General features: G+C 43.3%; 3 protein-coding genes across 12 annotated transcripts in view; 1 reads left to right on the plus strand and 2 right to left on the minus strand.

Moving 5' to 3' along the window:
- Positions 1 to 1,767: 1,767 nt before the first annotated feature.
- LOC103971371 (probable calcium-binding protein CML18) lies at positions 1,768 to 2,306 on the plus strand. Its single transcript, XM_009385374.3, has one exon. It carries the CDS (start codon positions 1,788 to 1,790, stop codon positions 2,304 to 2,306), a length of 519 nt encoding a protein of 172 aa, XP_009383649.2. The 5' UTR covers positions 1,768 to 1,787.
- A 939-nt stretch (positions 2,307 to 3,245) lies between these two features.
- LOC103971364 (probable leucine-rich repeat receptor-like protein kinase At1g68400) lies at positions 3,246 to 6,518 on the minus strand. 3 transcript variants are annotated; one of them, XR_010481168.1, is made up of 3 exons: positions 4,802 to 6,518; positions 3,596 to 4,728; positions 3,246 to 3,514 (listed from the first exon to the last, which is right to left on the minus strand). XR_010481168.1 is itself a non-coding variant. In XM_018820196.2 (3 exons), exons 1-2 carry the CDS (start codon positions 6,201 to 6,203, stop codon positions 4,076 to 4,078), a joined length of 2,055 nt encoding a protein of 684 aa, XP_018675741.2. In that variant the 5' UTR covers positions 6,204 to 6,518; the 3' UTR covers positions 3,246 to 3,942; positions 4,036 to 4,075. The 3 variants fall into 3 exon arrangements, 2 of the variants coding, with proteins under 2 accessions (XP_018675741.2, XP_009383640.2); XM_018820196.2 differs by having other exon boundaries at positions 3,246 to 3,942; positions 4,036 to 4,728; XM_009385365.3 differs by having other exon boundaries at positions 3,246 to 4,728.
- Positions 6,519 to 7,533: 1,015 nt separating this feature from the next.
- Positions 7,534 to 22,989, minus strand: part of LOC135583326 (chromatin modification-related protein EAF1 B-like) — a 38,510-nt gene continuing 23,054 nt past the window's right edge. For all 8 annotated transcript variants that reach the window (XM_065089984.1, XM_065089983.1, XM_018820754.2 and 5 more), the window contains 2 exons: positions 15,449 to 16,939; positions 7,534 to 7,940 (listed from right to left, as the gene is read on the minus strand). In XM_065089984.1, the coding sequence (XP_064946056.1) occupies positions 15,542 to 16,939 (1,398 nt within the window). In that variant the 3' untranslated portion in view covers positions 7,534 to 7,940; positions 15,449 to 15,541. The remainder of the gene's footprint in view (positions 7,941 to 15,448; positions 16,940 to 22,989) is intronic.

The following is a 22,989-nucleotide window of genomic DNA, read 5'->3' on the forward strand; positions in this document are numbered from 1 at the left end:
CATGTGCTATATCTTCTATTGATAAAGCCAATAGTGTTAAGATAAATGAGGTTAAATATTTTACTTTTATAACTATAGATATCTCAATGTAAAATTTTGAAATATAAAGATCCAGACACTAAAGAAGTCTAACTACAAATGGATAATATATAATTAGCTCATATTGTTTAAATCTAAATCTTGTCGGTGCACTACTAAAGCATAGAGAAAGAAATAATATTAAAAATAGAATGACAATCATTTTGGAGAAATATAGAAAGTAGAACTCAAACAATAATATTAAAAACAGAATGACAATAATTCATATATAGAAAGTAGAACTATGGTACTTTCCACTTAAGCTTAAAATTAATAGTAATTAAGAAATCATTTAAGATTGTTGCCTCAGGCTTTCTTTAATAGAGAGGATATACAAATGATTTAAATATTTAGTTAAGGAAATATATAAAGAAAGTTACGAGTTATGAAAATTAATGATCATAATAGAAGGTTAAATGGATAACAATAAATCGTTTGGTTGGCTAAATAATACAAGAGTGAACGCTAATGCAAATATAAAGTAGGGACAAAACTCTCAATCTGTCATTGTGATAATGACCATTGCAAGAAAAAACGATAAAATGCAATTTTCAGACATCTATGGCAAGGGCTCCGTGATATAGTGAGTGATATGATAAAGCTCATATGGTAACTATTATACTATGTATGATATCAATTTTGTGTATGATTGAAAGAAGGTAGCTTCACATTGCATAGTTCATATGGTAACTATTATACTGAGTATAAATATGTTAATACACTTTAGCCTCCTATATAATATAAGCACCGAGTAACTATTTTCAATATTTTTTATTTTTTAAATTTTATTTTAAACTTTTTTTTAGTTTTGTTGAATTATTAGTATTATTTTTATGGAAACTAAGAAAATTTATTATTATTATTATTATGGTTGTTGTTGTTGTTATTGTTATTATAATTATTAAGGTGAATTCTCGAAAAAAAAGTTTATCTTTAAAAAAATAACACTGATCATTATCATTATTATCATCATCATCATCATCTTCTTCTTCTTCTTCTTCTTCTTCTTCTTCTTCTTCTTCTTCTTCTTCTTCTTCTTAAGAACATATAAAAATTTAATAGTTGCATCACATTTCAATTAAATAAAATTTTAAGGCTTACCATTTTTCCTTTTTTTAAAAAAAATACCTCTGGCCTTTAATAGTAAGGACTGTATTTATGGAATGCTTGATTCCAAGCCAATTAACAAATTCATATCCCTAAAACTTTTCTACTTTCACTATTTTCCTATCCCACTAAACCTGTACTGGTCCACCGGCAAATAATTCATTGCATTCTTGTAGAATCACCCTATGCTTGCTATTTACTGTTCATTCGCATGGTATCATCATGTACGCAACAGTATATATATATATATATATATATATATATATATATATATATATATATATATATATATATATATATATATATATATATATATATATATATATATATATAAGGTTATGAAAGGAATATTCCGATGGTATAATTGATTCTGTATATTTTACTTCTTTCCTCAAAGATTTCAAGCAAAAATATACTGTACATTTAATTAATTTATTTTCCTATATATATAATATAATATAATATAATATAATATATATAGTAGTAAATATTATCAAATTCCATGAATATGGACGCAATGTGACAGCGACTCCCTCATGATCTTCTTTCCTCCTCTTGAAACGAAGCCTACGACACGCTCGCTACATTTCTCTCTCACTCTAATGGCGAAACCACAGAAACCGTCATCCTCTCGTTCGCACTCGCGGTCGTCCTCCTTCAGCTTCCTCCGGATGGAAGAGTTGGAGAAAATCTTCGCTCGTTTCGATGTAGATGGCGATGGCAGGATCTCCACCGCCGACCTGTCCGGCTTCATCCGTGCCCTCGGATCAGACGCCTCACCCGACGAGATCCGCGACATGATCGCCGAGATGGATGCCGACCGCGATGGCTTCGTCGATCTCCAAGAGTTCGCTGCAGTCTGCCATGGCGGGGGCGGTGGTGTCACAGAGGAGGAGCTCAAGGATGCGTTCTCGGTGTACGATCTGAACAACGATGGGCGGATCACGGCGAAGGAGCTCCACCAGGTGTTGAACGGCTTAGGGGAGAAGTGCACCATGAAGGAGTGCATACAGATGATCGGAGCCGTCGACTCGGACGGCGATGGATGCGTCAGCTTCGAGGAGTTCAAAATGATGATGACCGGCAGTGCTCAGACAACGCGACTGCAAGCCAAGAAATAAGGGTACAACAAATGTGATTAATTATCACGAATGTTTTCGATGTTTATTATGATAAATTATTAGCTAGCTTTTTTAATCTATCTATCTATCTATCTATCTATCTATCTATCTATCGTCTCCAATATTCCTCTATATATATATATATATATATATATATATCTATTCCACGAAACTTGAAATTATCACCACACTTTATATTATAATATATATAAATAGCCCTTGATGGATAGAAATGCCTTGTAAGAAATAAATATTAAAAATAAATATCAAATAATATAATATGCTGGTCAAATATCATATATATAATCAGTCACAATGTTGTGGCTCAAAAGGGACTCGACTCGAAGATATAACCAATGACTGCAATCTCAATCAAAGTGTTAAAAAAGAATTCATCGTAATCTAAAATAGTTTTCCGGGAATATCTCCAAAGGAGGGACCAACTTGACACCCCTAATGCCATTTAGATATGATAGAAAAGTGAGTTTTCCAATTAATTAATGAGATCATTTGACAGTCACCATCATACAGAAAGTAAATTGGAATGATGGTTGTAGAAAAATATAATAATTACTATACTTCCAAATTAGCTAAAGAGAGTAACAATAACATCTCTAACCAACTTTGTTTGGTCAAGATTCCAATACGTGGAAATGAAAGAAGATACGAGGAGAGTACGAGAAAAGATTACAAACATGACACAGAGATTGATAGAAGATTGATTTATTAAACAAGTTTAAAAAGAAAAAAGAACAATGGATAGAGAAATTAAAAACAAAAAAAAAAACTCAAAACGAAAATCAAAGGAAAAAAAAAAGAGAATAAAGTTTTGTTTATAATTTACCAAGTTCTTGATGATATAATAATCATCAAAAGATGTTTTAGAAACACTTCAATGCTTCCATTCTAAATTTGAAACAAATTCCTCTTCTGTTTCGATTGAGGAAAGTCGATGAAACACATAATTGTTGAATGGGTCAACAACATGAGATCTCTCTCTGTAAGGGCTGATGAGTTTCAACGGATGTTACAATATAAGATCCAAGGATGTCGTTGAATGATGAGATCTGTGATGATCGTCGAAGAACGTCCATCAACCGTGAAGAAACGATCGAGTCAGCACAAGTATCCAGGAGACGTGTGCTGACGCGAATCCCCTTCTTACGTCCTGTCCCCCACAAGAGGATAAGGAGAGACCGGCAAAACCGCTACAGAAGCCATGACGAGTAGTATCATTATTGCTGCAGCTCATGTTTCAACCACTGCTAATCTTCGATCCACCATCATACCGTTTCGCCGTGGAGACCGTTTTCTTGTCCCTTCCTCTTGTCGGTACCATCTTGCTCTCCGCCTCTCCGCTCTCCGCTCTCCGCTCTCGATCTCACGTAACCTGCACAAATAGCTCAATGCTTGGACTTACCAAAGACGCGTGGTAAAGGTCCTGCAACTTCCACGCAGTCACGCTACGCGCTGACAAGCCTGACACACTTCCCATAGACATCACTCTGCTGCCGCTGCTGCAGCATTCACTGCTTTCTCTTTCTTTGCTGTGACCATGATGGAGACCACTCCAGAGCCTACGAGACAACCCACATCGGAATATGATACGGCTTCCTCGGCATCCAAAGATGTTGCACTGCATCCATCAAATCGTATGGAGAGGATGATGACAACGTCCGTTGAGTAGGACACAACATTTGGAATCCAGGTTTTCATTTTATATATGTACCACGATCATCTATTATTTATTACTCATCATCCGACGGCTATTAGGCCGCGTCGGATCCAGAAGCCGAGTCCGAGACCGAGTCGAACGAATCATGAGAGGACGAGACGTCTCCGCCGCCCCCGCCGCCGCCACGGATGTCCTCGATCATCTTCAACACGTTGCTCATCTTTGGTCGCTGGTCAGGGACGATCGCGCTGCAGCTCATGGCGATCTGGAGCATTGCCACCATATCCTCCTCGATCCCCTTGTACCGCATCAGCTCCAGGTCGAACACCTCCGCCGTCCACTCTTCGCGCACCACCGACTGCACCCACCGCGGTAGGTCGACCGCCGACGCCCCGCCGTTCGCAGCCGGCTTCCCTGTCAGCAGCTCCAGCAGCACCACCCCGAAGGCGTACACGTCCGCCCGCTGCGACGCCCATGGTCGTCGCCCGTCGACAGGTGCCTCGGGTGACCGGTAACAGTTGGCCCTCCCGGCCGCCGCGGCGCCCGTTCCCAGGAGGGCCAGCCCGGCGTCGGCGAGCAGTGCATTGCCCTCCTTGTCGAGAAGGATGTTGGTGGACTTGATGTTGCCGTGCGTCAGCTTCGGCGAGCGGCTCGCCTGGTGGATGAACGCCAATCCCCTCGCCGCCCCAGACGCGATCCGCATTCTCGTCGTCCAGTCCAGTGGCGTCCTCCCCGGCCCTCGGTTCCCTAAAAAGAACGATCTTTTAACGCATCGTCGAAGAAAACCAGATTTTTAAGACAACGCATGGAGGTTACAGACCATGGAGGAGGAAGAAGAGGCTGCCATTGGGCATGTAGTCGTATACGAGAAGCTTCTCGTCGCGGGCGTAGTAGTATGCTTTGAGTGAGACAAGGTTGGGGTGCCGCAAGCGCCCGAGTGTCTCCATCTGGCTCTCGAACTCGCGCTTGCCCCCGAGGTGGACCTCGCGGAGGCGATTGACGGCGACCACGGTGCCGTCATCGAGCACCGCCCTGTAGGCCGTCCCATAACCGCCCTTCCCCAGCATCTCCGCCGAGGCCCGGAGGAGGTCCTCCAGTTCGAACCGCTTCGTTCCTTCGAAGAACACCATCTTTCCCCTCTCGAATCCGCCCCCGGCGGTGGCGCCCGCTGCGTTGCCCTGGATGGCGTAGGGGCCGGAGGAATAGACTATCTTTTCCCCCTCGTGGAGGCGGGATGGGCTCCTTCCGGCGAACTTGCGCCAGAAGCAGCAGAAGAGGAGGCCGGAGACGAGGACGAGCACGGCCGAGTCGCCTACGACGATGGTCGCCACGGCCACCCTGTTCATACCTCCGCGACCAGCGTCGGCGGCGGCATGGTGAGGAGGAGCGACCTCGGGCTTGGCGGACGAGGAGGAAGCTACGACCGTGGCGGCTGAGGGGACGGGGGTCGCTGCGCTCGCCGAGGGGTGGCTGGGATTGCTGACCACGTCGCGGCAGGTGGAAAGGGGCCCGCCACAGAGGGCTGGGTTCCCGGCGAATGCGGCGGCGGGGAAGGCAGCGAGCGACGGCGGCACGGCTCCGGAGAGCAGATTCGACGACAGGTTGAGGTCTTGGAGGCGGGGTAGCACGAGGCCGGAGATGGGACCGGACAGCCGGTTTGAGTCGAGCCGGAGGGTGAGCAGGCGGGACAACCGGTTCAGCGAGGCCGGTACCGAGCCGGTGAGGTTGTTGGAGCCGAGGTCGAGTCGGTAGAGGCGAGTGAGCGAGGCGACGGACGGGGGGATGGGTCCGGAGAGCTCGTTGTGGGCGAGGAAAAGAAGCTTGAGGGCGGAGAGCGGCGAGAGGTCGGGGATGGGCCCAGAGAGGCGGTTCGACTTAAGGCTGAGAACCCGGAGCTGGTCGAGACGGGTGAGGGCCGGGAGGCCGGCAGGGCCGGGGAGGTCGAGGTCTTCAAGGACAAGCCGAGTGATCCGGCCCCTGGCACAGGTGACCCCGTGCCAGGACACGCACGGCGAGGGGTCGGACCGGTTCCAACTCGCCAGCCTCCCGCCCGAGTCGCACGCGGCCTTGAACTCCAGCAGAGCACTGAGGTCCCCTTCCAAAGCAGCAGTAGTAGAAGAAGACACCACCGAAGAAAAGTTACAGTACACAAGCAGTAGCAATAGCAGCAGCAGAGTGGCTGGAGTTAAACGCGGGGAAGAACGCAGCCCATTCTCCTCCATTTCCTTCTTCTTAGAGGAGGACGGGGAAGGGGAAGGGGAAGGGGAAGGGGAAGGGAAAGACTGAGGAAGACAGAGAGCTGAGAAAAGCCAAGGTTTTAGTTAATACAGGCAATGCTTCTTTTGTGCCGAGGACTAGGGAGTGTCTCTCTAAGCTTTCACGTCACTTTTTTGCGTTTCCTTTGTTTTGAACGGGTGAGATGAGGAAAGGGGACCTACGCTACTTTGGGAGGTGTGCTTTTGTAGTCATAGAGTGAAGCCGTTGCCTCGGTCATGTTTATTTACTTCCTCCACCATGTAACTTTATGGTCAAAAGAATCGTGGATAATGAAAGAAATGGAAGAGGGATAGGGATTTGTTCCTCCCAACATTATCGCAACAGTAGTGCCAAGAGAGAGGCTCGCTCTCTCTCTCTCTCTCTCTCTCTCTCTCTCCCAACACTATCGCAACAGTAGTGCCAAGAGAGAGGCTCGCTCTCTCTCTCTCTCTCTCTCTCTGCGCAGCTGGCTTGGAGGCTTGTGCTCCTCCTAAGATCTGTTGACTTGCAGCTTGAAGAGTATTAAGCTACTGGATCAGTGATTTTGATGGATTGCTGCACGTGACAGGGCAATCCATTTCCCTAAAGAAACAACAACCAAGGCCATCAAATTGTTCCCGTTGCAGCAAAGGAACAGGTGAAAAGTATGCATGTTGGTGTACTCGAAAGAAACAGTAGTTGACTCTTTAGGATTCTACCAAAAAGTCAATGCATACATATGCTGATAATTTCGCAATTTACTTTTGTCAAGATCTAAGAGAACAGCAATGCTTTTAGAGAGAGCAACTTGAGTTCCCACCCTGGTCTCTTAACATAGAGATAATTCCTTGCCTAATGTAGAACTACTTACGAGGCCGCCTACGCCTCCTGATGGTGGTCAATTAGCTTCAGATCATCCTCCTGTTGGTGGTGCCAAATATTTAACCCAATTAATTCTTTAGGTTGGAATTTACCCAAAGAAGATTACCCAACATTAAAACTTATTTGATAATTATTCTTGTTCATGTGGAACCCATATGAACAAATTCATATATCCAAATCTAATTACCAAACGTATTGCATTCCAAGTAAAACATCCCTACTGCAAGTGGCTTGCAGACAATCAAATTATTTTCCAGCAAAATGATAGCAATCGACTTATGACTCAAAATGAATTGATAGAGTCTAATCAATTTCCCAGGACGCTAATTGACTGACACCCAATCAACATTGGCACGGTCGCAAACTGGTTGATTAGGAGCCTTTAGGGCATAAAGCCATGACAATCATTATAAATGTGTAGGCATTGCACTTAGGTTGTCAGAGAAAAAAAAAATTTACGGAGCACTTTCCATTTACTAGCTTGTATTACTACAATTTATCAGCGAGAAAAGAACAAGCACATCTATACAAATTTCAATTGGCAAACTCAGACGCAGGTTCACCAACACAATCCTTTCTCTGCGTTACATGATCAAGAATGTGATGGGCAAAAAATTTACTACATAAGCCCAAGTATGGCTATAACTACAAAGAGAATTTACAATGACAATGCAAATTCTAGATTTAAGGCAAGAGGCTTTTTGTTAAGCTGGTGCGGTGAAGCCTACATTAGAGAAGGCAAGGAAGCAATCTGTACCTGGCCTTTAGGTCACTGAAATGAGCTCCAAATGAGAATGAAAAAAAGCATAGGTAGTATTCCTCATCTTTCACTACCTGCAAATCTACAGAATGAAGCAAAATTAGGCAAAGCAAATAAGAAATTTTTTCCATGCCACATTGAACCCATAAGGTAGCAACTAGCATAAAAACAGTTCATTTTAGCTTACATATTGAACTTGTAATCAGTTATTGTGACAAATGATTATCATGTTGTCATTGAATTGCCTATCCTTTGCATTTTTGTTCCACTTCCTTGCCTCGTGATAACACTTCGACTTGCCTAGACCATTCACCTGAAAATATCCTCTAAGCAAGTTTTAAAGAATTTGTAGGCTCTTAGCCATATGAACCTCATGTTGACTATCCAAAATCTAGAGATCCTATCTCAACTTCATTAACCTTCTCAACACTTGGTCTTAGTAATAAAAGAGATTATGTGATTGGTTTATAGAAATAGCCATAACAACAAAGCTGGAGAAATTCTGACAACAGGCTAGAAGCCATACAATGATGTGGATAAGGTGAGGCATGGCAAAATTTAAGCACACAAAAGTTTGGGCCGAATATCATTGATTTATACTCTGCTCCGTTTTCATTCAAGTGGGCTCCGTTGTGTCACGGACTTAGCTAGAATTGCCTAAGTTGTGAGGCACCCTTGTGGCCAAGACGCGAACTTAGCTTGCGTTGCCTAAGTCGCGAAGCACCCATGCACCAACTTCTCGGACTTAGCTGGGATTGTCAAAGTCTTGACGCGCCCTTGCGATATGCGTCCGCAAAGGTCAGCCAATTTGCAACCTCACTTAGGTCCCGAAGGACTTGTAAAAGAGAAAGTTGATTAGCTCAAAGAACGAGCGACGAACAAGTCCCGACGTCTCACGAAGAGGGAAGCTTTACAAGCAATTCAGCGAGCACCTTACGTGCATGAGAGAAAACAGATAAAGGAGGAAAACAAAGACTTTAGAAGGTTGAATGAACAGCAGCAAGTCCACAAACAGCTGCTCACCGGGTGCCGGACGCGAAGGCAAGTTCCCGTCAAGAAAACGAGCGAACTTGTGAAGATTGTTCAACGCCCGACAATATATCGAAGCCCCATCTAGCCCTGCGCCACCCGGGGGGGTTCCTGGGTGCTGAGATGGGTGACATTTCGCGCGCTGCAATGGGCTACAGAAAACAAGCCCGCGACACGCGAAAACAGAGCCATTTTGGGGCTTTTTGGCCCGACGCGGTGAGCGGTCGCACTGTGCACTGCAACCTGTTCGAACATGTATTTTTACAAGCAAAAACACACAAAACCAAGGCAAAACAAGCTGCCATGTCTCTGTTCAAGCATGCAAAAGCGACGAACGGTTCGTTGAACGAAGTTGTTGCGAGTGCGTGACGACCATTCGTGACATTTTCCCCCACTTAAACTGTCGACGCCCTCGTCGACGCTTGTTGGTAGTTGTTGATAATTGTTTCTTCATGTCGCAGGGCATCTTCGGGCTCCCAACCGATTTCAGTTCGGGGAAGCTTTCGCCACTTCTCCAAGTACTCGGTCTGCTCAACTCCATTGGGTAACTTTATCTTGCAATCCGCCAGAATGGTTTCAACTCGCTTCTCGTAGGAGGCTCTAGTGGGGGGTAACCGAGTTGGAACACTTCGGGAAGCATCTTGCGGATCTGAGTGGTAGGCTTTCAAGTAGTTAGCGTGAAAAACATTTTGAATTTTAAGCCATGCCGACAGCTGCAACCTGTAGGAGACGTTGCCCACCCTACTAATAATTGGGAAGGGCCCTTCATACTTGCGCACCAATCCTAAAGAATTGGAGTGATGCTGGTTGGAGCTTCACCAACAACAAATCACCGACGTTGAACTCTTGTGGTCACCTTCCCAAGTCGGCCCACTTCTTCATCTTTTTGGCCGCCTTCTCCAAGTAAGCTCGCGCAATATCTGCATTTCGATGCCATTCTTTGGCAAAGCGATATACTGACGGACTACTCCTAGTGTATCCGATAGCCAGGGTGTAAGGAGTCGACGGTTGTTGTCCTGTAATGATCTCGAAGGGGCTCTTGTTGGACGTAGAGCTCCGCTGCAAGTTGTACGAGAATTGGGCTATGTCCAACAGCTTCACCCAATCTCGTTGGTTGGCACTCACGTAGTGCCGAAGATATTGCTCTAGGAGAGAGTTTATCCTTTCGGTTTGACCATCTGTCTAGAGGTGGAGGCTTGTGGAGAAGTATAACTTAGACCCCAACAATTTGAATAGCTCGGTCCAGAATCGTCCCAGGAACCGAGCGTGTCGATCACTGATAATATTATGCGGGACTCCCCAATACTTCACCACATTCTTCATCATCAACTTGGCCGCCTCCTTTGCTGAACAGTGTAGGGGTGCAGCAATGAAAGTTGCCAATTTTGAAAATCGATCAACCACTACGAGTATCGATCACAGTCCCCCTACTGTCGACAAGCTTGATATGAAGTCCAAGGAAATGCTCTCCCACGGCCTTTCTGGTACGGGCAACGACTCCAAAAACCCCACCGGCTTCCGCTGCTCCACCTTATCTTGTTGGCAAGTGAGGCACGTTCGAACATACTCCTCCACATCAGTCCCCATCTTCGGCCAGTAGAAGGTCCTCTCCACGAGAGCTAAGGTTCTATGAATGCCCGGATGTCTAGCCCAAAGGGAATCGTGACACTCTCTTAAGAGTTTACGCCTCAAATTGTCCACTCGAGGAAAATAAACCCTATTCCCTTTTGTGAAAACGAGTCCCTCCTAGGCCCAAAATCATCGTGTCTTGCCTTCTTTGATGAGCTGCATCAGGGTTACTACCTGGGGATCACTATACAGTCCATCCCTAATCCTGGAAAGAAAGCTGGAGTGCAATTGACTTGCTTGGCCTCTACCCTCCAACTGTATGGCGTTCACTCGCTCCACCTTCCGGCTCAATGCATCGGCCACGACATTTGCTTTTCCGGGCTTGTACTCCATTGTCATATCAAACTCAGCTAGGAAGTCCTGCCATCGTGCTTGCTTTGGGGAGAGTTTCTTCTGAGTTTGAAAATAACTCAAAGCGATGTTGTCTGTCCTCAGCACAAATCGCAATCCAAGAAGGTAGTGCCGCCAAACTCGTAGACAGTGGACCACCGCTGTCATCTCCTCATGCACCGGATACCGTCGCTCGGTCTCGTTGAGCTTGCGACTCTCGTAGACCACTGGATGACCCTCCTGCATGAGTACTCCCCCAATAGCGAAGTCTGAAGCATCTGTATGGATTTCGAAGGGCTCCCCATAGTCCGGCAATTTGAGCACTGATTCTTCCAACACAGCAGCCTTCAGATCTAGGAATGCAGCTTCACATTTGTCAAACCACCTCCAAGGCTGCTCCTTCAGTAACTCCGTCAGTGGAGTTACAAGCTTCGAATACCCCGCTATGAAGTGTCGATAGTAGTTAATGAAACCAAGGAAAGATCTCAACTCTGGCACCTTTTTTGGGGTTCGCCATTCCGCAACTACTTGCACCTTTGATTGGTCCATCCAAATGGAGCCATCACTGATTCGATGCCCCAAAAACAAGATCTTCGTTTGAGCAAAGTAGCACTTCTCCCTCTTCACCAACAAAGTGTTCTCCCTGAGAACCTTAAAAATTATCCGAAGGTATTCGATATGCTCCTCGAGCGTTTGGCTGTAGACGACAATATCGTCCAAGTAGACGACCACGAACTTATCCAAATACTCTTTGAATAGTTGGTTCATAAGAGTACAGTACATGGTTGGAGCGTTGGTTAAGCCGAAAGGCATCACCAAGAACTCAAACGCTCCATACCTGATCACGTAGGTAGTCTTCGCTTCGTCGCCTTCAGCAATGCGCACCTGCCAGTACCCCAACTGGAGGTTAAGTTTAGAGAAATACTTGGCTTTGCCCAATTGGTCGAACAAGTCCGCGATGAGCGGGATAGGATACTTGTTCTTCACCGTCACTTTGTTGAGGGCTCGATAATCGTCGCATAGTCGGAGGCTCCCATCTTGTTTCTTTTGGAAAAGAACTGGAGCTCCGAAGGGTGCTTTAAAACTGTGGATGAGACCACCGCTTAGCAGTTCACCTAACTGCTTTCTGAGCTCTTCCAACTCTAGAGGGGGCATATGGTAGGGTGGTCTCGCTTAAGGCTTCACTCCTGGCTCCAGCTCGATGTGATAATCCATGCCTCTGCGTGGCGTTAGAGTCTTCGGCAACTCAAGTGGCATAACATCTGTGAACTCCTTCAAGACATTCGCCACCACAACAGGTTCATGAATGGCCTTCTCGTCAAGTGGCTCTAGCTTCATAGCAGCCACGAATGTTAATTCGTCTTTTCGTACCCCTTTCTTCAATTGTAATGCCGATATCTGTTGGGGTTCCCTGTTTCCTCTCTAAGAGACGAGAACCACACTGGGGTCGTCACCTCCCATCATACATAAGGAGTTTAGGAACGACATTAGCACCAACTTCGTCGCGTGCATGAATTCCATTCCAAGAATCACTTAGAAGTCGTCCAGTGGCACCGCCATCATATTTGTGCTCCCGCTCCATGTTCCGATCTTGATAGGAACTCCCTTTACCAATCCGGAGATTCGCTTGGCCTCCGAGTTCACTGCCTTCATTCGACTTGGGTTCTTCTTCAAGATCAGCCCAAGTCGCTTTGCTTCTCGATCGGCAATAAAGTTGTGGGTAGCTCCGGTGTCCACCATTGCACGGGTTGTTTGGCCATTGAGCTTAATGTCCACGTACATCAGCTCGCTACTCCCTGCTTTCAATGGCTTTGCCTTTATGTTCTCCCCCACTTGACCCCGCAATGCATTTAACAAACGCATTGCTCCCATTCGGGGACCCTGCAACTCCTCATCGTCGTTGCTAGATTCTGAACTGCTTGAACTAAGGGCGACGACTTTGCCCTTATTTGATTTGGGGGGATGGATGAAAGCTGTTAAAGCATTGAGTGCCTGTTTCTGTGGGCACTCCCTCACCATGTGCAACCCTCCGCACAAGAAGCATCCGCCAGGTTTCGAGGCCTTGCCTTTTGAGCTTGGCCCTTTGTGGGAACTCTTCTTCCTCTGTTCGCCTCCGGGCTCCTTCCCTCGAGAATATTTTGGAGGCCGATTTCCTGAAGATTGTTTTCTTTTTCCTAAGTCCTCAGAGGAAACAAAGTTGGTCAGCCTTTCTATAGCAGCAATTGCCCAGATCACATCGGTGACATTCCTTCGATGCAGTTCTTGTTGAGCCCATAACTTCAAACTATCGAGGAAGCTGAATAGCTTATCTTTCTCGAGCATGTCCTATATGTCTAGCATTAGCGCAGAAAATTGCTTCATGTAGTCTCGGATGGAAGTACTTTGGCGGAGTTGTCTCAACTTCCTCCCTGCGACGAACTCTGTGTTCTCAGGTAAAAACTGAGTTCTTAACTCTCGCTTTAAGTCCTCCCATGTGTCCACCTAACACCAACCTTGTTGGATCTCCTCTCAACCGGTTCGCCACCAAAGTTTTGCATCCTCATTCAAATACATAGTTGCTATCAAAACTTTGGTTTCTTCAGAATCAGACCTCGTAGCTCGAAAGTATTGTTCCGTGTCGAACAGGAAATTCTTGAGCTTTTTAACATCTCGAGCACCTCCATAACAATGCGGCTCGGTTGCCCTCAAGTTCTGTGGCGACGCAACGCGGGTGTTGCTTCCTTCCGCATTCAGTGCCCTTGTGAGTATGGTCACCCTAGAAGTGAGTTCTGCCACAACTTCCTGCAGATGTTGCACGGAGTCTTTGGTGTCGTCCGACAGTCGATCGACTAGGGCCTCGATCTTGTCAATTCGAGATTCAGCTTCTTCTTGCGAGCTCTCTACCCCAAGAAGCCTTCGCTGGCCTTGGTAGAGTTCCTCTAAGCTCACTTCAAGAACATCCAAACGGGTTATCGCCGTTGTGAGTCTCTCCTTATAGCTCTTCTTCCCGGTTGGCGCTCCAAATTGTGCCTCCTCCGCTTGCAGAGAGTAGCCAATTTCTCGCTCATCATGTTCGCTGCCACGATCCTCCAAAGCGACTCCAGCGACATGAGAGCGAGTTTGCACTTGCAGCCCACCTGCGACTGCTTGGTGCAAAGGTCCGGCTTGCCCCACCTTGCTTGATTCAACACGATGCTTTGCCATGACGAGCTTGCGAAGTTCCTTCGCTGCTTGCTCGAATTGCTTGTCCGCTCTGATACCACAATGTCACGGACTTAGCTGGAATTGCCTAAGTCGTGAGGCACCCTTGCGGCCAAGACGCGAACTTAGTTTGCGTTGCCTAACTCACGAAGCACCCTTGCGCCAACTTCTCAAACTTAGCTGCAATTGCCTAAGTCTCGACACGCCCTTGCGATATGCGTCTGCAAAGCTCAACCAATTTGCAACCTCACTCAGGTCCTGAAGGACCTGTAAAAGAGAAAGTTGATTAGTTCGAAGAACGAGCGACGGACAAGTCCCGACGTCTCGCGAAGAGGGAAGTTTTACAAACAATTCAACGAGCACCTTGCGTGCATGAGAGAAAACAGAGAAAGAAGGAAAACAAGGACTTTAGAAGGTTGAATGAACAGCTGCAAGTCCACAAACAGCTGCTCATCGGGTGCCGGGCGCGAAGGCAAGTTCCCGTCAAGAAAACGTGCGAACTTGTGAAGATTGTTCAACGCCCGACAATATACCGAAGCCCCATCCAGCCCTGTGCCACCCAGGGGGTTCCAAGGAGCTGAGATGACTGACATTTCGCGCGCTGCAGTAGGCTGCAAAAAACAGCCTGCAGCACGTGAAAATAGAGCCATTTTGGGGCTTTTTGGCCCGGCGCGGTGAGCGATCGCACTGTGCACTGCAACCTGTTCGAACATGTATTTTTACAAGTAAAAACACACAAAACCAAGGCAAAACAAGCTGCCATGTCTCTGTTCAAGCATGCAAAAGCGACGAACAATTCGTTGAACGAAGTTGTTGCGAGTGCGCGATGACCGTTCTTGACAGTTGCCTACCCCAAGTGCTTTCAAGAATGTGAATGACCAACAACAATGAATTGATTTCTGAATGACCAACAAGAGTGACCAAAAACACTAGCAGGTAGACGCATGAAATGCATGAACAAGCAAGATTCTTACTACATCTGGTTGTATACCACAGGAGGATAAAGGAAAAAAAATCAATGGGGAGACTTCCATGAGCAGAATCTCTAACAAAAGCATCTATAATAAATGTTATTATAGCTGTCATGAGTTCTCACAGAACTATAATATGCAACCAAAAGTATGTCTTGTTCTAAAATTAAACCAAAAGCCTGGAGAAGCCAAAAGACCTTTCCACATGTATTATGTTTTCTGATCATTTGAGTTCCTTACTCCTATTAGTTGATGAAATATATTAAAGTGTCCAATGAATTTAATGTATTTTGCTAACCTAGCATTCCCATCATCTGATATCTGGTTCCAACACAAATTTTGAGCGGATTGAATTGATTGTAATAAGTATGGACTTCCTATATGCTTTGATTTCAAACATCAAGATAGCTAATGAAATAACGTGACAATGTATCGTGGTATCCATATTTACCTGTACACTAGTGTTACAAAGAAGTTGGGAACTGCTTTGGAAATGGCTGGTCCAAGTACTATTCTTGAATTACCCTGGTCCCCTGCTTGAAGGTCATGCATACAAATCACTTTGAACCATTTGTTGGTTCTGATGCTGAGAATGTTGCTGCTCCTGCTGATGATGAGGCTGCTGTTGCTGCTGATGCTGCCACTGTCCCCCGCTTTTATGCCCATGCTCAGACACGCCAGCTGACAATTGCTGTGGTGGTACCAGGCCCTGGCCAGAGGAGGGCACTAAAGCTTCACTTCCCACTAAATTTTCCTGTGGTGAGCTAGCCACATTAGCTATCGTTGTTGGTGCATTCTTATCATATAATGGCTCTGGATTCCACAGGGTGGAAGATGAAACCGCAGAAGCAGAAGTGCCTGAATCAGTACACTGAGGAATTGATGCACTCGGAACTATCTGATTGATTTGGCTCTGATCAGTTGATGATTGCATCCTACCACTGGGATTTATCTGCCGGCTTTGCTGCAGCGCTGTTCTTTGAATGCTTTGATGAGACTGATTCAGATAATGCTGCTGTGGTTGCTGATGTTGTTTAGGCAAAGGCATCGAAGATGGAATTGAGGCTTGCTGAGAAGCTAAGATGTTATGGCTGGGAGAACTCGGAGCTGAGCCTTGATTGCAGGTATCAGACATTGGCGACGATTGCTTTGTTGATTGTGGCAGTGGATGAGTGTAGATATTTGTTTGGCTTCCAGATTGATGCCAACTTGGGTTCAGACATGGGCTACCAGGAAAAACACCTTGGCCCTGATGCATCAGATGTTTATCAGAAACTCTGTTCTTAGAAGCTGTTGAAAAGCCACTAATTTGGGAGGCATCTGCTGATATGTTATGATGATTTAACATGTTCCCTCTGCCCAAATCTTTCATAAGTTTGGCCTGCTGCTGTGTATGTTGTCTTTGCTGCTGTTGTTGCCTTGGCTGATGTTGTTGAACCTGCCGTTGTCTTTGCTTCATAATCTGATTTGAAATTCCAGATGGTGGGTTCCTCAACAAATTTTGCTGCTTATGTTGACCTTGTGAAGAAGATACTGGAGTCACAGGAGAACATGACTGGGATTGCGGTTGCATCTGTGAATTATTTTGAACTGGTGTCACTGCATTTGGTCCATTGATATGCTGGGATTGAGGTGTTATCCTATGTTGCAGTTGTCTCTCTTTAGCAACTCGCATGGCATATGCCTGCTGCTGTGGACTGGAGTGGCTTGTGCTTTGCATGTGATGGTGAGGGTTTCCAAGCATATGTTGTTGTTGCACCATTTGATGAGACTGTTGGTGTTGTTGAATCGAAAATGTTGGAACAGATGCAGGAAGCGTCACATTAGAAAAGGAGGCACTCATTCCACTGAAAGGAGAAATAGACTGCCCATTCGCTTGTGAGACTTGCAGCTGAAGTTCTGGCATCATCATCTGCCTATGTTCCTCTGCAATTTGACCAGGCTACACAAAAAAATAGAATTCAGTTGTCAGAAGTCACCACGATGAAAATGATATTCTGTAATATCAAGCATGTTAAAGTTTTAACCACAAGTTGTCTTATCACCGCCTTTTGAAATGTTCAATTTCATCACTATTATCTTGAGGATTAACATGATGATTGTACATTTTTTGCCTATTTATAATTGTTATACATTATTCCAAATTAGATCAAGGTTTCAAGCTAAAAGGTATGGGATGAATTTGGTCCAATGATGATACTTTTCACATTGATTAAGTAAAAGCTTGTCTTAAAAATTTTGATTACCAGACTCGTACCAGTCCCTAGGCAGACTGGTAGCATTGGCATGGCAACACAGTATATCATCATCAGCACCCCAAGGAGGGAGGAAGAGGAGAGAAGGCAAAAGAGACGTGGAGAACCGGACTAAGAGGAGATAAGGGGAGGAAGAAGCGGAGGAACAGGAGAGGAGAAGATGTACCAAGCTGAGAGGCAGGTGGCGAGGGCAGCGACAAGCAACATGTGGCACCAAGAAACTGGGTGTGTGTGTGTGTGTGTGTGTGTGTGAGAGAGAGAGAGAGAGAGAGAGAGAGAACATAAAAAGACAATGACAACTATCAAAACAAACAAAAAATTAAGTCCAGTTCTGACATCTCAGGTGCAATTACTGCAGTCCTTACCGGGCCTGAACTGGATTATAACCCAATTAATGCAAGTTACCTAGCAGTAGCCTAGATACTGAACCAGGCTAGTCAAAGAGTCTTTGGTCCTATAAAGACTGCTTGTCATGTACCAGTCCAGGCAAAATTTTAAACCACAAATCAAAGTAATATGCAACATCTAAGTCGCCCCTTAGACTAATAATTTGCATGAAACAAACCTTATTGCCATATGATGCAAATTCAGAACTTAGTAGCCATAGGTTCTTTATGCCCAAATGTACATCTATAACCTCATTGTTCTCAGTTATAGGATGTTTGGGCATCACAATCTCACTCAAATCAGTACCCTCACCAATTCACCACAGGAAACCATAATCTTGGATTTTAACGTGGGACTAACCTGAGAAAGTTTGATTGTGGGATGTGTCAATCCACATAAAGACCTACAAGAGGTGACACCATCCATGATGATCCAATCAAACACTATTCCAACAAATTTATGAAACAAGTCTTGCCATAGCTCAGCTTCACCCCGTGTTATTAGTAAAGTGGCTAAGTGGGTAGGAGAGAAGTCTAGAGAAATTGATAGTACTATATTTAAAATTTGGTATACTGAAAAAGTTAAAAGAAAGAAATGATGTAGAAATCATTATTTGTAATGATCTTAAAAACAATATTGTAGATGTAAAAAGATTTGAAGATAAAATTATAATTCTAAAATTTGTCTTAGGAGAAGAGGTTTTGAACAAGTGTTTATGCCCTCAAGTATCGAAAAGGAATTTTAGGAAAACTTCAATGATATAATTCAACGAATAGCTATGTATGAAAAACTTATAATTGGAGGACATTTGAATAGTCATGTTGAAAAATATATGATGAATTTAAAGAGATACATGGGAGCTTTGGTTATAAAGAGAGAAATAAAGGATGGTGTGATTTTAAATTTTGTCACTTCATATGATCTCAAGATTATAAATACTCACATCAAAAAGAGAGATAAGCTTTTAATTGCTAATAAGAGTGGTCACAACAGCAGTCAAATAGACTTTTCTTCGCACTAGAAAGCAGCAATTTAAAAAGGCGCTCGGGCGCTCGCCTAGGCGCTCGGGCAAGGCGAGGCAAGGCCCGAGCACCTCGCTAAACTTCTAGGCGGCGCGCTTCAAAGAGGCGCCGCCTGGGCGCTCACCCGAGCCCACGCGCTGGGCGCTTCGGGCGAGCGCCTGGGTTAAACCAGGCGACCGAACTAGGATTTTAGGTCTGGTTCGATCCTAGTTCGGTCTCCGGTGGTTAGTTGGTTCAATCGAACCAACTAAAACCGATATCAGCGACAACCCAACCCTAACCCTCGTTGCCACTGCCGCTCCCGATCCCGATCCCGTTGCTCGTCGCTGCCACTCCCGCTCCTGCTCCCGCTCCCACTCTCGCTCCTACTCCCGCCGCCGCTATCGCTGCTCGCCGCTCTCGCTGCCTCTGCCTCCTTATACTCCCGTTGCTGCTGCCTCCTTACACTCCGCTGCCGCTTCCTCTTTTCTCAGTCAGCACCCCCTTACACTTCCTTCTTCTCATTCTGTTAACAGTATACAGTATACTGTTAATATTGTTAGGTTTATTTGAAATTATTAATTTTCAATACTGTTAATATTTTAAATAATTATATTTATTAATTATATTATATATTTTTTATATTTTAGCGCCTCGCGTTGCTCGGGCGAGCGCCTGAGCGAGCACTTAGCGCCTCGGGCGTTTTTGGACCTTGGCACCTTTTGGCGCCTAGCGCTTTTTAAATCACTGCTAGAAAGTTAGATAAAGTTATATGTAAGAATTATAAAGTTATACCCAGTGTAAGCTTGAGGAATTAATGTACGTTGATGGTATTAGATTTTTGTTGTAGAACATGAAAGAAAAAAGATATTAGAAAAATTTAGACTAGATGATGGAATTTTAAAGATAATATTATAAAATTTTTAAAAATAGGATGGAAATATATGTAACTTGAAACTTAGATGGGATAATATTAATATTCTTTAGAATATCCAATATAAATATGAGCTTAACAAAAGAGGTTTTTGGTAAAACTAAAGGTAGAGGTATAGCTTTATGAGAGAGTTGGTGGTGTAACGAAGTTCAAAAAACAATTATTAATACTAAAAGATCATCCTTTAAATATTGACAAAATTATAAAAAATGAGAAAAAATAAAAGATATAATCTAAAAAAGAGGATAAAAGAGTTGTTAGTATGGCAAGATATAAAACATGATAATTTTTATAACTAAGGATGGAAAAAAAAATACATATTGAATTGTTAAAACTAGAAAAATAAAGTGTAAGGATTTAGTTAATATTAGATGCATTAAAGATGATAATCAAAGAATACTTATTAATGATAATGAAATTGAAGAAAGATGGAGAAATTAGTTTTATAAATTATTTAATGAATATTCTACAAATGATAGCTTTAGCGATAGACAATAGTTGTAGATTTAATAATCATAGATTTTTTTCTAAAACTTACTTACCTAAAATTAATTTGATTTTATGCCTGGAAGATCAATAAAAGAAGTTATTTATTTATTAAATGAAAAGTATGGAGATAAAAAGAAAGATTTGCATACGATTTTTATATGACTTTTATTGATTTATAAAAAGCCTATAATAGAGTTCCTAAAGATTTATCATGATATATTTTTGAAAAGAATGATTTATTGACTAATTATATTAATTTATAATGGATATGTATGATAATATAACTACTAGTGTTAGAACTACATAGAGTTTGTCTAGTGAGTTCCTATTAGACTACATCAAGGATCCCTTACGTTTTTCACATTGATAATAAATATTCCATTCATTTACCGAATACACTCTAGTAAGAGTAATGTATTTATCAATGATATTGTCTCAATCGATCTAATACTAAGCTTGAGTTATGGATGTAATTCTCATAAACTAAAGATTTTAGATTACGTAGAACTAGAACTGAATACATGAGATGCAATTTTAGTAATATTAGGAATAAACGAAAGGATATAGCTAAATTGGATAGACAAGAAGTTTCATTAAATAAAAGTTTTAGATATCTTAGATCAACTATTCAACGAAGTGGAGCGATTGATAAAGATATAATTCATAGATTAAAAAATAATAATTTAAAATTTAAAATAGCCAAAGATGTCAAGAGTCTTGTGTGGTCATCACCTTTAACGTTAAAAAAAAAAATTGTAACGAGTAAGTGGCGTAGGTAGAATTTGAGCTCAAGACCTTGCAATAAACTTCCAAAGTTTTTACTAGCTAAACTAGCAGACACCTTCACACATACTCCGCGACACCAAGCCACTTACCCACAATGTTAAAGTCCTCTAAAAGTTGTCTTATAAAAGAAAGTTTTATAAGACAATCTTTAGAATAGTAGTGCTTTATGGATCTATGATGGGTAGTTAAAACACAACATACAAAAAGTTTGTGTCGTTGAGATGAAAATGTTGAGGCAGATATGTGAAGTTACAAGGAAAGATTAAAAAAATATTTTTATTTATGAACAATTAAGTATCGATTCAACAGAGGGTAAAATGAGGAGAATCGTCTAAGATTGTATGAACATGTACAAAGGAGACCAACAAACGCAATAGTTAGAAGTAAAATGATTACTACTGGTGGAATGTGACAGGTGGAGAAAGACCTAAAAAGGCTTTAATGAAAACTACAAATAAAGATCTAATACTCTGAACCAAGGATCGTTTTTTCAAGCATCGAACTCGTTTTGGTGATCTAGTCAGACTGATACATACCGATCAATATTGGTGTACCATGTGTCGATACACCAATATGTACCATTGTTTTAGAGGAAGAAAAGGAAGAAGAGGAAGGGGCGATGGAGAAGGTAGGAAGGAGCAAGGAAGAAGAGATAATCGAGGACGAGGAAAGAAAAGAGGCATACCTGAGAAGCAATTAAGGCAAAGACCATGCGTAGTGGCGATGTGCAGCGAGATCGCTGCAAGCGGAGGTCGTCGTGTGTGGTGAGGTCATAGCCTGCGTGAGAAGCGAGGTCAGTCACAGTAAGAAACGGAGGTCGCGGCTACATGAGAAGCGAAGGCTGCGTGCTCGAGAAATGAGAAGTGATTAGCGTTGGGAAATTTTTTCTCTTTTGTATGGGTGGACCGAGTTGAAGGCGGTCCATGTACCAGTTAATGCCCAGATCGATACATAGCGCCTATTTCGTACTAGTTCAGGCAAAACGCCATTTATCACTCTGAAGTATACCATTTTACAATCTCAAAAATAGCGGCACACAAGGAACTCTAACCTTCATGAAGATGTGGAGAGTTCATACGATGATATAATGCATTCTAAGACTATCTTGATGTCATTTTTTGAGCTAAGGTTGTGACCACAATATCAAGTACATGCTTGACATAGGTACGAGTAGTGGAATGCGGTATAGCTAGCACATTTCACAATTTGTACTAGTACCTCGATCCTTGGGAAGAGGCTAGTGAGTAAGGACTTATATCCAACATCAAATCTAATCAATGAATCTAAAGATACAATCATCTGTAGTAGTGAATTTGACCTACACCATGTGAACCTGATTTAAATAGTTTTAATCAAAGAATGCCATTTCGCCCAGACTAGTACAAAACGAGTAGTAGTATTTGCCAGTCTGAGATTGAACTGGTATATGGATGGCCCCCATTTAGGGCAGTCCGATTCAGCCATATAAAAAGACTTGCATCTTCTACACTAATTGCATCTCCTCATACTCGCACAAGACCCATCCCGAGATCCTCTGTAGCATATCACCTTTTGGGAAACGCACCTCTTCTCCTCCTCTTCCTCCTTCCTCCACCACCTCCTCCTCCTCCTTCCTCTTTCTCCTTTTACTCCACTCTCCGTTTTTGTTCTGAGTCACTAGTACGTACTGATCTGGCGATGAATAGACCCCTAGCACCCAAAATTGGTACCCGAAACAGTGTTCTTTGGTTTTAATTCATAATAACTATATAAAAAATGGTCCAGTGAGATATGGGCCAATGTAAGAAAAGTTGCTTGGAGATCTTAAAAACATAAAGAACATCAATTAGCCTATTTAACTGCATATGAGTTGATTCAGGCTTTTGAACTTGATATTTTCTGTACATGACAAGAAAGGGTGACTTAAGGATTAACATGTTTAAATTTATGCTAAGTACTCATTCTCAAACAGAATAATGAACAGATCTTAGGATATGACCTTTAAATTGATTCAAACATAGTAACTATATTGGAAAATTTAGATCCAGGACAATCAAGAAAGATTAATGGGTTTAAGGGTACGTGGATTAACTATGGACTTTCAAACCCATAAAATGAGATCAACAAATGACTCTCCACTTGCCAATGTAATAATCAAGGT

The sequence above is a fragment of the Musa acuminata genome, chromosome BXJ1-11 (genome assembly GCF_036884655.1).
Source record: "Musa acuminata AAA Group cultivar baxijiao chromosome BXJ1-11, Cavendish_Baxijiao_AAA, whole genome shotgun sequence".
NCBI lineage: Eukaryota > Viridiplantae > Streptophyta > Magnoliopsida > Zingiberales > Musaceae > Musa > Musa acuminata.

What these genes read in the sequence shown, in the direction of transcription:
- LOC103971364 (XM_018820196.2), bottom strand. Translation starts at nt 6,203, where the DNA reads ATGGAGGAGAATGGGCTGCGTTCTTCCCCGCGTTTAACTCCAGCCACT. An exon ending in CCTCTTCTTCCTCCTCCATG is followed by an intron (nt 4,729 to 4,801) that starts GTCTGTAACCTC and finishes CGTTCTTTTTAG; the next exon opens with GGAACCGAGGGCCGGGGAGG.
- LOC103971371 (XM_009385374.3), top strand. Translation starts at nt 1,788, where the DNA reads ATGGCGAAACCACAGAAACCGTCATCCTCTCGTTCGCACTCGCGGTCG.